At 39.1% G+C, this 13,379-nt stretch overlaps 1 protein-coding gene across 6 annotated transcripts in view; it reads left to right on the top strand.

Moving 5' to 3' along the window:
* The window catches only part of BNC2 (basonuclin 2), a 454,605-nt gene that overhangs the window by 414,827 nt on the left and 26,399 nt on the right, over window positions 1-13,379 (top strand). For all 6 annotated transcript variants that reach the window (XM_044427979.1, XM_044427976.1, XM_044427980.1 and 3 more), the window contains one exon: window positions 8,194-10,163. In XM_044427979.1, the coding sequence (XP_044283914.1) occupies window positions 8,194-10,163 (1,970 nt within the window). The remainder of the gene's footprint in view (window positions 1-8,193; window positions 10,164-13,379) is intronic.

The raw sequence follows: 13,379 nt of genomic DNA, 5'->3' as shown, positions 1-13,379 counted from the left end.
TACATCTTTTTCATCATGTGAAGACCTTATGTAGTTACCCTTTGATGCAAGTTCCATGATAATCCTAATCCCATAAATGATCCTTCCTATCTCATTTAATAAAAATGAAATGTTCTGCAGTTAACATACCTCTTGAACCATTGACAAGACCAAAGCAACATGGATCATCACCAGAAGCATTGCAATATGGGGAAAACACTTTAGAATTCAACTTTAAGCCTTGTTCAGAGACTACTCTTGTTCACATTCAGATCACAGAGACCTCAGACTTACTGTATTATTTTCACTGGATCCACAACAAAGCCAATCGAGCCCCTTAGACATGGACAACTGCAGATGGACCTTAATGCAGATCACTAGAAGACAAATCGATTAGCAACATAGACCACAACCTGAACATTCTTTGGTTCTATACAGTCCTAGATAGGCGTTGACAGTGGTGTCAAATGGAGGCAGAATTATATGAAGCATTGCCACTGTATGTAGTGTATAATTGTGCCCATTGCAATTGCAGCAACCTTTTCCTAAATATCTGACCTAGGCCCACAAGTAATTGTATGTTTCTATCAGTAGATGACCAGCTGCCACCATAATTTGCTTCCTAAAATGATATTTCACAGAAATTGTGTATTCATTTTTGGCATGCTGCTTATTGATCAGTTGTACATTGTTCTTTTTTCTTCTTTGTGTGACTACAAAATGTCCATATATTTATCCACCTGATCCAAGAAAAAAATGGCAGGACATACTATATTAACAGTCCAAGTTATAGTAGTAGCTCTTCTCATTTTTGGTGAAGACAGTTTTCAAACAGAGGTCTACTGCTAACACAATTAGGACATTTTCTAAATAATTGGCCTAGTCCTTCAATAAGAATTAAGAGAGCACATTTCTACATTTCCCAATTGGTTCACATGCTGGTAGTTGGCTCCTGATTTGGGGGAGGAAATATACACAGTAAAGTAAAACCTGCCTCTTAAAATTCATGCAGACATGCACTGCCCAACTTATTCTCTTTGTTGTCATGTATTTTCCAACTTCCCTCTCTGTGCCAGAACTTCATTTAATCAAGAGAGACACGTTCATTTCACTTTGTGCATTTTCATATAATTTGTTGCAAATGCTTCACTTCATTATACTACAGTCCTTCAGGGCCAAGCATTCAGAATGTTGTAAAGAGAGTAATTATTATGGAGATTTAAGGTAGACTGGAGCTTATGGAACACGGAAGATTCATATCAGTATGAGAATTACAGGAGACCTCTAGAGACAATCTGTATCCTGAATGTAGTGGTATTAATTGGGGATCTGGTAGATTGTGCCTTTTGAAATCAGCAAAGGACCAGTGCTTAAATATTTTGTTTGACAGGGTCTCTGCTGTTGGAGGTGATGCTCAAGGATGCAATTTAACACCAAAGTCCTAGAGGTCTGTCTCTTTCAGTAGACCTTCTTTAACTTGTAAGAAGTAGATGAGTTCCCCCTTTCACTTTGTTTTCTCATCTAGTTCCTTCATTCAGTTCTACAGCTCCCAAGTTTCTTTCAGTCAGGTCTATGGTTCCTACAGTTTGAACACTTAGTGCATGGCAATCTTTCTAATCTGACTGAAATGGGACTAAGATTTTGACTGAGGCTGCCATTCTGACATGGAAGAAAGGAGACGAGTTGCTAAGCACACTAAAAAGAAGGAAAGCTGCAGGGAAGTCCAAATGCATAACAACACTATTCCCCAAGATGGAAGCTATCGCCTGTCACAGCAATCAGCGGGGGTCTGGTCTGGTTTCCACAAGTCACCTGATGGACAGCTGACCCCAGCCATAAGAGTTACATCCACAGAATATCTGTGTGACTTCACTGCACACTAGTATACAGAGATAACTTAATGCAAGAGGGTGTGTTTTACATGAAGAAAGCCCCAGGTTCAATCCCCGACATCTCTATATTGTGCCAGGAAGGATTTCTGCTTGAAACCTGGAGAGCTGTTGCCAGTTAGTGTACTGCCAATATGGAGCTAGACTGACCAGTGCTCTGATTCAGTGCAAAGTCCTCAGGTCTAAATCTCATCCTCAGCTTTCTGCTGTGGACGTAGTCTAATGGCTCTGATGTGCCTGTCATTGGCAAAATTGACATAGCATAGAATACACAGAAGCTCTCACTGTTGAAAACGCCAACAATGGATTGTTGAGAACTGCTTGACCCATATGTTGGATATACATGTATTGGATATACATATATTGGGTCAACGTATGCATATGCTGGTATACGGATCCAGATGGATGGATATATTCTTGGAATGGTCCGCGGCTGAAACTTTTTTCAAAGTAATAAACCCAAACTTCGTTACCCTGAAAGGTAATATAGAATAACAATATAATATTTTAATTGGCTATTGCACAGCAGAGCAAAGTAACAATATTAGATCCCAGTCCATGATGAAAAATATATAGAGCTTTATATCGACAATATGTTCAAAAGAAACTGAGTTGAAAGAATCACAGGCAGAAATTTACTGGGCATATCATCTCAGTATTCAGTGGGCCTTACTTCTGAATAAATCTGCAGAGGATTACACTATAAAACTTGAAAAATGCCTATGTACATTATGCATCTTCTCATCATATTACAATTACCAGATTGTGATGTACCAAATAGTTACATACAAATCAGCTAATGAAATAAATAAGTTAAAGTACTTCTCAGAAACTATGACAAACTGATAAAAACTATTCCCTAAGTGCTTCCCAGAATTATAATTTTAAAGGTGGATTTTTAACCTTTTTATTAATTTTAGCTTCTGTATAATTATCATTCATTGAATGCAGGACATGTATGCATGAATGCATACATTTAGCTTCAGTTAGCTATGCCAAGAAGTAAATTAGAGAGATAATAGCAGACAGGCAAATACTGATAGATATATACTAATTAGTAGTTGGCTAAGGTATTGTGGATTGTAGAATATTTTCAAATCTCTATGAAGGGAAAACGTCAGATTATTTCAAACTAAGCTCAAAGTAGAAAATGTTCTGGGGAAATAAACCTGTCTCTTAAACAAGGTATAAAAGCTTTCGTGTTATATCAAAAACTTTATTTATGAAGTAGAACCCCTCAGGAAATCATCTCTCTCTCCTTCTTGTCCCTGTCCACAGGACAACCCCACCCTGAATTAAATTGTTGAAAATTACACTGAATCTTGGGATGAGAAGTCATCTTTTCTAACCCTATTTGTATTGTTTGCTATGTTCGTCCTGAACTCATCACACATTCTTAGATGACCCACATGTTCGAGCAAGATGTATCCTAACATGTCCTGGCATATCTCATCCTAACCCATAGGTCAGTGAAAATCAGAAAATGATTAACTTGGACACTATTCTACTGACCCAATAATGAACACACAATGTGTCTGCATCTAGCAATATTTATTTGCACAGTTATATATAGAGAAGAACGTGTGTGTGTTTAGACTGAAGAAAAGTATAATCTAAGGTTATAAGTCCTGTAAGTTAATCAGATGGTGTTAAGACTTTCCTGCTACTAAAATCAGAAGAAAGCAACCAGTCTGCACAAACCTGGGAATAAATACCATTGAAATCAATGAAGCTTGAGTAGGCATGTGTAGGGGTTACACTGTTGGAAGGCCAAAGAAGCAGAAACAACTTTTTATGCTGCAGAAATACGGCATGCTGCTCTTGAGCACTTTCTCAGCAAGGATGCTCCCTGACTTTCTTGTCTGAATGGTCACAGGAGACTTGTCTTATTCAGAAACACTACAGATTGGAACCTTTTGTAATGAAAAACGTGTATGTTGATAACATTTAATGGCATTGGGGAAAGATCATGAGAGACAAGAAACTGGTTATATGTCAGAAATGATGTGAACCTCAAGCCAGGCATTGCAGTGCTCCAAGGAATGTAAAGCTAGTTTATAGCCTGCTCCAAAGGGATGTTTGCCTTTGTTTCTTATAGGTGTTCATCTTAAAATATTCCTATTCATCCTTATCTAGTTCTGAATTATAACACATAGCTAGATTTCCTTCAGCTGGTGATATGTGAGTATTGAGCGTTGATTATAACACAGCAGATATTTGTAGTATTATATTACAATATCTATTCTGGTGTCATTTTTTGTAGTATAATAGCAAATATATGAAACTAGTGAAAAACAGCTATGGGAAAAACAAAACAAAACTTGCATGTTTAAATTTCTCAGGCTCACCTTCATTTTCCAGTGATAGATGTGATTCTAAATGTTGTCCACTGATCATTTGTTTTTAAAATTTATTATGTGCTTAATTTGGAAAAGTGTTAAGGAATATACAGCATGGATCACATATTAAAAATAAAATTCAACTAGTAGGTATTCAGTGAAAGTTTACGTACGCGTGGATGCTTGGTTAACTTTTATAATGCTGTGATTCCTTTGAAACAGGCACGGGCTTTTAGTGACTAGTAAAGACATAGATTTGGGAGAAGCAGAATATATTACGAATAAGTTGCCAGGCTGAACATAAACCATGCTATGAGCATGTAAACTATATAAAAAAGGCAGGACCCAGGCATATCATAATGTACCTGGGAGTTAATGTCTAGCATAAGACTAACTAAGGCTGCAATCCCAAGCAAATTTACCTGGCAGTAGAGCCTACTGAAGCCAGTGAGACATGCTTCTGAAAAGAGGCACAGGATCAGGCTGCAGATCCATGGTAGGTTTCAGAGTCCTTAGGATAGAAGATACCTGATCAGACCAAAAGGGTTCATACATTCTCAGCCATACAGATAGGAAAAAAGAGACAAACAAACTTTCCAAGAAGTCTACAGCAATGAGCCAAGGATCACTTAAATAGTAATCTTCTTGCCGTAATTGCCCTAGCTTCCAGACAGCCTAAAGCGCCTGATCCTGCCTCATGTTGAAAAGTAAGCAGGGTTGGGCCTGGTTGAAATCTGGATGGGTGACTTAAATGTTGTGAACCACCTGGAGAACTTCAGCTAGAAATGATAGTGATATATCCCAGTAAGTGAATGCTTCAACACTGTGCCAGAGGCCAATCTAATACAGCCAGATAGTTTCAGTAGTTTTCCAGTATCTTCATCAGATATTACTATGAACAGAGACCCAGCAGTGTCTCCAAGGGGTATCAGTCTCTAGGACACTCCACTGTGGCTCCTTCCCTTCCCTTCCCTTCCCTCAATGCCCAGGTTTAAGCTGAACACATAGAGGATGCAAAACAGGTTCATGCTGCTTGGTTCCACCCAAAGGCCTCCACACTTTCAGTGCAATGTGCAAGTAAAAGCAGTGCTAGCCGGGTTTGTTCAGGCCATGAGAGAAAGGCTTACGTGTTGATGGTTCAGGCTGTATCCAGTCCCTTCTCAGTACTATTTGTATCTACATGCACAGGGCTAGTTTCATGGTTTGGGTGTCCATGGGCAAGCAATCATCAGTGTGTCCCTTCAACCACTGATGGGTACCAGGGAGTAAAACCACAGATTCAGCATGTCCAGGAGTCCAGTGTCAGACGATCTGTGGACAAAAGCTCAGCTTAATCCCACATTAGTTTTTGCAAATTGCCTTCTTCCAGTAGCTTTGCTGTTCTCCATATCCGTGCTGCCCTTGAACTAGTTAGTACCAGCTAAGAATAAGTGGAAGTAAGGATGATGTGATGCTTTGAGACACTTTTATTTGAAAGTTTTAACCACTTTCTCTGGACTTTAGTTCTCTCCCTACCAGCTTTAAGATCCCAACAGCTGCAGCTCCCCTTACCAGCCTCTAGAGCTAGCCAAACACATGCAGTTCACATGTCATGTTTGCATATGCTAAAGGAAATTCTAACACAAGCTTTGGCTTGTCTACAAGCCCTAATTCCTCCTTGTTTGAACATCTGATTAGATTCTGTATTGATGTGTATTGATTCCGTATTGATGTAGAACAATCATCGTAACTGGATTTGAGCATTTCATACTGAGAGCAAGTGTGCTATAGTGGTTAAGATCACGGGTCTGGGTGCAAGCCCCCACTCAGTTATGGAGACAACTGGACGACTTTGGGCCAGTCCCAGACTCTCCCACAGGCTTGTTATTGTTGTGGGGATAGGATTGCGAACAGGAGGAGGAGAATGATGTAAGCCACACCAGGTTCTTTAAAAGAAAGAAAAAAGGCAGGATAGAAATCAAATAAATCAAATAATAAATAAATACAGGTCCACAGGCTGATTCCAACAAAATATATTTCTGCCACAGGGAAAAGAATTTCTCTGGGACAATGCACATGAAAAACGTTGCACGGGAATGCAAATGTGGATTTCGCATTCCAAGCTAATATTCTTCGCATGTCTTCCTTCAGGAAAATTTGGATCACGGGCAGGGGAGACATTTGCTGAGAATCAACCCTAAATCAACCCTGAAATAAACAAACACTTCCCTTTTGAATTCAGTTCCTGCAAAGTACTTAGCTTATCTCTGTGTAAATTTTCTTAATATTGCATGCCCAAATAGGTCGTGTCCTGACAGGATTTCAGAATTTCTTAGCACCATGAAAGGCTTTAAAATTCTGACCTTAAGAACATTACTAGTTTAAGGACATGAGAAGAGTCTTCCTGGATCAGACCATCTGTTTAGTCTTGTCTGCTGTGGCAGCAAGTGGCAAGTCCTTCCGGCATGCATAAAACTTTGCTCCCCTCGAACCCGGGGTACCCTCTAGGAGTGAGCAGAAGCTTATGACAACTGTTCCAAGGCAGTGAGTTCCACAAGTTAATTCTGTGTTGTCTCCTTAGGAACAGGAGTTCCTTAGTTCCTCCTTAGTAAAGGAGGAAAAGAAACATGATTTACTTATTTACACTTTCATCATCTTTCTTCCTTTCCTAATACTTTGTTGTCTGTTTTGTCCATTTGCTAGAGAATAAGAGTTGTTGAGGTTTCTCTGCTTGTGCTTAGAGAAAGGAAAGCAAGACTAAAGAGCCTAAGGGGGAGAAGCATCTCTGTTGGAGTCACTAAGCCATCCACTGCTTAATGCACAGGGAAAGGTTCACTGGTGAATTACAAAGGTGGCAACATGGCTGCCATTAACCTAACTAGAAAAGTTGCCAGGAAATGATGTATTTATTATCTAAACATTCTAATGCTTTTCTTCGTGTCCTTATCCGTACATGCTGCAGCGGATAGCCTGACATTACAGTGCAGAATTTTTAAGTCCTACCTCGAGGCAAATCTCATACTTACCAGCAAAAATGAAAGTGTGAAATGCTTTTTAATGTATATTTAACAACAGATAGCCTGGTGATTACTGATGTGTACTCTCCCTGGACATTTTCCCTTGCTATCTGAAGGCAGTGCTGAGAGACATTTTTACACATTTATGTTATCTGCAAGTATCAACTGTATACTTTTAAAAATGTTTTCAGCTGTCAATTACTTTTCTAAAATATGGCAATAAGCCATCCTATTTTAAGTTTAACCAAGTTTGTACTACAGGATAACAGTTAATTGCATCTACAGCAGCAGTTGCATTAATCAAAACAATGGGGTTTTCCAAGACTTTTGATTCAAGCTGGAGTAAAATTAATTTCAAAATACTACTCTGGAAGAAAAAAAATAGTAAAACAAAAATCCACGTAATGTTTTATTTTGCCTTTTGAATTATTACCTCAGCCAATTCTAGTTACTAGCAATGTGGTTTATCTTACTACTTTTTATTTAAAAACTCTTACTATTTTATTTAGTTCTATATTATCTGAGAAGTACATTACTACTAAATGTATTCAGGTATTTCCTGTAGTGGTTCTATTTGCCATGGACTAAGGTGCCGTCTTCCGCATTTGCAATGCAGCCCACAATGAGAGTTCACCTCTCATTCTAATGAATGTTAAACAGTTGCACAGAACATAGGTCTCTGTTGTTAAAATGGCATTATTGAAGGTATTTTAGATCACAAAGCCCCACTGGCCCACGTTTTTGTTTGCTTTGACATTATTAAACCACTCTATTTCTTTAACTATGACTCTAATTACTACATTTGCATGGTAGCAAAGTTTGCTTTGTGGATCGACTTCTATCAGCACAGTGTTTGCATGTCGTATTTTGAGCTTAGTGTTTGATGAGCAGTCAGCACAGCACTTTCAATCGAAGTCAATAATTATGCAGAATCAATAAGGTTTTCTTCTTTTGTGTTTGTCTTTGTTGTTTCTTTGATATGGCCTCTAGGATGCTGCAGGCAAAGTGCTGGACCGCTGGGCCATCATGTCCAGGGAAGAAGAGATTATTACCCTTCAGCAGTTTCTGAGGTTCGGAGAAACCAAATCCATTGTGGAGCTGATGGCAATTCAAGAAAAAGAAGGGCAAGCAGTGGCTGTACCATCTTCAAAGGCAGACTCAGATATAAGGACTTTTATTGAAAGCAATAATCGAACCAGGAGTCCAAGCCTCCTCGCTCACCTGGAGAACAGTAACCCATCCAGCATTCATCATTTTGAAAACATCCCCAACAGCCTGGCATTCCTGCTTCCATTTCAGTACATCAATCCAGTCTCTGCTCCTCTGTTGGGCTTGCCTCCAAATGGGCTTCTGCTGGAACAGCCAACACTGAGGCTGCGTGAACCAAGTCTTTCAACCCAGAATGAATATAATGAAAGCAGCGAGTCTGAAGTCTCCCCGGCCCCTTTCAAGAGTGAGCAGACAGCCAGCAGGAATGCCTTGACCAGCATCACAAATGTCGAGCCCAAAACTGAGCCAGCTTCTGTGTCCCCTGTTCAGACATCTACCCCCGTCAGTGATTTATCCAAACCTGAACACACTAAAAGTACTTTTAGAATCCACAGAATGAGGCGAATGGGATCAGCATCACGGAAGGGGAGAGTCTTTTGCAATGCATGTGGCAAAACCTTTTATGACAAGGGGACTCTCAAAATACACTACAATGCAGTCCACCTTAAGATCAAACATAGATGTACTATTGAAGGTTGTAACATGGTCTTCAGCTCACTCAGAAGTCGTAACCGTCACAGCGCTAACCCTAACCCCCGGCTTCATATGCCCATGCTAAGGAACAATCGTGATAAGGATCTGATCCGTGCTACATCAGGTGCCGCCACACCTGTTATAGCAAGTACAAAATCCAATCTAACATTAACAAGTCCTGGACGACCTCCAATGGGTTTTACCACTCCCCCATTAGATCCTGTGCTTCAAAATCCTCTACCTAGCCAACTTGTATTCCCAGCTTTAAAGACTGTACAGCCTGTTCCTCCTTTTTACAGAAGTTTACTTACACCTGGTGAGATGGTGAGTCCTCCAACCTCATTACCCACGAGTCCTTTAATGCCAGCAACTGGTACAATAGAGCAGCCTCCTCTTCCTCATTCAGAATCAACACTACCTGCAGTGCTGATGCCTTCCCAGGAGGCAAATGCTGACCTTGCCCCTAAGAAAAAGCCAAGGAAGTCAAGCATGCCTGTGAAAATAGAGAAGGAAGTCATTGACACCGCTGATGAGTTTGATGATGAAGATGAGGAAGTTAATGACAGCAGAAGTGTAGCGAATGATGGTGGGCATGACAATCATTGCCTTTCTCAGGAAGAGATGAGCCCCGGGTTGTCTGTGAAAGACTTCTCAAAAAATGGGAGAAACAGGTGCATTTCAAGGACCGAGCTAAGAAGGGCAGATAGCATGACATCGGAAGACCAAGAGCATGAGAGAGACTATGAGAATGAGTCAGAATCCTCAGAACCAAAACTGTGTGATGAATCCATGGAAGGGGATGAACACATGATGCATGAAAGAAATAATAAATCCATGGTGAACCATGACAGGCCAGATGAAAACCACAATGATGCTTCCCACCACACTGAAGTGAAGGTTAAGGAAGAATTCACAGACCCGACGTATGAGATGTTCTACATGAGCCAATATGGACTTTACAATGGAGGCAGTGCCAGCATGGCTGCACTCCATGAAAGCTTCACTTCAACATTCAACTATAACAGCCCCCAGAAATTTTCCCCTGAGGGCGATTTGTGCTCCAGCCCAGATCCCAAAATCTGCTATGTGTGCAAGAAGAGTTTCAAGAGTTCCTACAGTGTGAAACTCCACTATAGGAATGTTCACTTAAAAGAGATGCATGTCTGCACAGTGGCTGGCTGTAATGCTGCCTTCCCCTCACGGAGAAGCAGGGACAGGTCAGTAAATACTGTATTTATAAACTAATTTTCCAAACTATTAATATAAATTATCTCAGCAAGCTGAGTCTAGGGTGCTCATGAATAGGCTCAAGTTAGCATATCAATGGTGCCATCCATATTCCCGTAGTTTGAGAATTAGCTTTGTTTTTCACTGTTTCCAGATATGCAGAATAGTAAAAAAGTAAAGTAAACGGCTTTATATATAGCAATGGATGTCCTGACATAGTGGGTCAAATAGATTTTATTAGTACATCCAAGTGTTTTCTGTATGCTCACTGAACTCATACAATTTTCTCTCTGTTCCATATGTACTACTACAGACATAGAACTCCAACTTCTGCAAATGAATGATAATCTGTTATTTTAAATATCCTATGCAGGCCATTCATATACATAAGAGCTACTGTGTCATTTAAAGAATAAATGTAGGGTTATCTGAAGATGTCCCCATGGGCCATCATTTCTGTTACATTCAGTATCTTTAGTGACTTAGCTTCGAAGTTAAGGAAAACTCCTCTTGAAGTGTATGGAATATCAGATGGGTGGAAAAGATCCTCCTTTCAAATGGATGCAAAAACAGGTGGTTACTGATGATGATATTTTGCACCATTTCATGTGGGAATCTGTTCCATTAATACTCAGTATCCATAATGATATTGGTGAAGTGCACTACTGGAAGGAAGACCAGAAAGTATCTCTGGAAGGAAGACCAGAAACAATGCTTGGTGAATGGTTCCTTTAGCTGTGTTTTGTTCTTTGCATGTGTGTACCTCTTCATTCATCCAAATGAGCACTGCACACACAGATAAAGGAGAGTTAGCACATATTTTTAAAATTAATCGGGGTCTTAGGCTTATGTTGGACATTCAGATGATATCACACTGTAGCAATGCTACATCAGTTTTGAAATAGTTTAGTTTAAGTAGAAGCAGCTGTTTCTTTTCTTTTTTTTTTTAAAGTAGAGTTCCCTTTTTAATTCCAAAAAAATGGTAAGGAAAATGGAATTTGCCAAAGTGAATCAATTGCAGGCTATCATACTTATTCCATAAATATACATTTATTTATCAGCATAGTGTGTTCCAAAATCACTTAAACAGATTCATAATATTGGACCCATGTTATGACGATAAATACTTTGTTTAAACACTACCATTCCTCATTAATCCCATGACTATCACATACTGAAATTAAAAGAAGGAAGTGCACTACTGCCTATTAGACTATGGTCAGTTCCCATACTATGAGTCAGTTTCTATACCAATGGTCCTCAGGAGTCTATTCTTAGCTGTCAGATCTTTTAAACAGAAATTAGCAGAGAAATCAAAACAGCAACAAATATTTGATTCTGATGTACTTCAAACTAGTTAACCTTATATCATTAGAATCTTTTTGCACATTAACCTTATATCATTATAGTCTTTTTGCACATTAAGTACACCATGAGTATGGGCACACTTATCACAGGGAAAAATGATCACAGCCCTCTTTTGAATGTACACACTTGCCCAATTCAGAACAATCTCCATTGTTTAGATGATCTCGAACAACCCTTGAGCTTGCATGTTTTTCTTCCACTCTCCTCTTTTATGCAGAAGAGGAAAATTTACAAGTTTCCATCTCACTTTAGAATCAACAATTCCCCATACCATAAACTGTTCAGAGAGCCTGTGGCTGATCATGGACGGTAAAAGTTTTGATAAATAATTTTACGTATGAACTTAGAGAACCATGGTTTGTTCTAACCAAAGTTATTTAACAAATGGGTTATCAAAGTATGATTTGATCCTGGTTTGACTTAAACAATTTGATTAGAGTGTATTGTTCCTCAACTTTGCATCAAAAGAAAAGAAGAGAAAGAAAGAACATAGCTCCAGTCCTCACCACAGCTTATTCTCAATCACATCAACTATTGTTTAGGTGAACATTTGTACTGGGTCTCTGTAGAAAACTGGGCTTATTTCTATGTAATGTTTGAAATGGTTGACAGCATAATGCTAAACATGGCCAGGATCCCAAAAGCTGTCCAACTAGTTCCCTTAGGATGAAACTAGTTTTTACACTCATTTTTCTCAAACAGGAAATCCCTGTGAAGGCATCACATATTGAACACTTAATTAAAATACAGGGGAGTGTCCCACGTCATTTGTGATGTGCTATGGTGATCATATACTGGTAGAAGAGAAGTCAAATATTCACTGGGCTAACCCTTTCTTTGGATCCTGGTTTATATTTACTTGGAAGTAAGCTCCTGTGAATCCAGCAGGACTCATTTCAAGGCAAATATACTTAACCTTACTGTCTTGGTTTCATTGAATTTGGTACAATAAACTGAGTTCAAATACTGCTGTGCCTTAGCAGGTTTGCAAATCTGTATGAGTGACATTAAGCTGCTGTCCACTTCTCAGCCTTCTGAAACTCCTTTATGTTCAGTTTATCACTGTGCTCATGGAAAGGTTTGTGTGAGCAAGTTGCATTCACCAGCGAGTCAAGCGCAAATGGAAGACCTATAGTTTTTTTGGTTAATATCAGGCAGGGATGGCAAAGGGTCTGACCGTTGATATATATAAACAGAAAACAGAACCATACTAAGTAGACTTTTGAATGCACACATGCTAGAGAGATCTTTGCATCCTAAATGTCATTCAGCAGCAGAGTTAATGGTCTTATCATAATGAAATTCTTATATTGTCCATAATGTATGTATAAAAGTTATTGTCCAAAGATACAGAACAAATATTCACTAGCATCATGCTTTAAGCTAGGCTGTTTATAACAAATTAAACCAACAAGACTGAGCCTTAAAATATTATTTGTGTCTAGGTTTTAGTCTAGATTGAATGTGGTATATGAGTTTTTCCCCCTCAACCACAGTGCAAAGTGCACAGGAAGTTTATTTCCTTAAGTCTTTCTTTTGTAAATAGGTACCCTGGAACCCACAAGTGGAGTGAACTTCGTAAGTGCAAGGAATTCATGTGGTGCATTGAAAACTCTTGAGTAATGGTTTAGTTTTTAGCACACACCTAAGAATGATAAGTTTGCCAGGATGCCTTGGAGTTTTCTTGTGTAAATAATTTGACCATAGTCTCTGCAAAATCTAGCTGGTTTTGCGAAAGTGCTTGTAACCCTTCTAGTAATTTAAGTTGAAAGTAACAGACACATCCTTTTTGTACTTGGTATTGTAGCTTTTGATGCATATCTTAAATGGGAGGTCAA

The sequence above is a fragment of the Varanus komodoensis genome, unplaced genomic scaffold (genome assembly GCF_004798865.1).
Source record: "Varanus komodoensis strain SLA01 unplaced genomic scaffold, ASM479886v1 scaffold19, whole genome shotgun sequence".
Classification (NCBI taxonomy): Eukaryota; Metazoa; Chordata; class Lepidosauria; order Squamata; family Varanidae; genus Varanus; species Varanus komodoensis.
The sequence above is the reverse complement of the archived record's forward strand: the minus strand, read 5'-3'. Positions and strand labels throughout refer to the sequence as shown.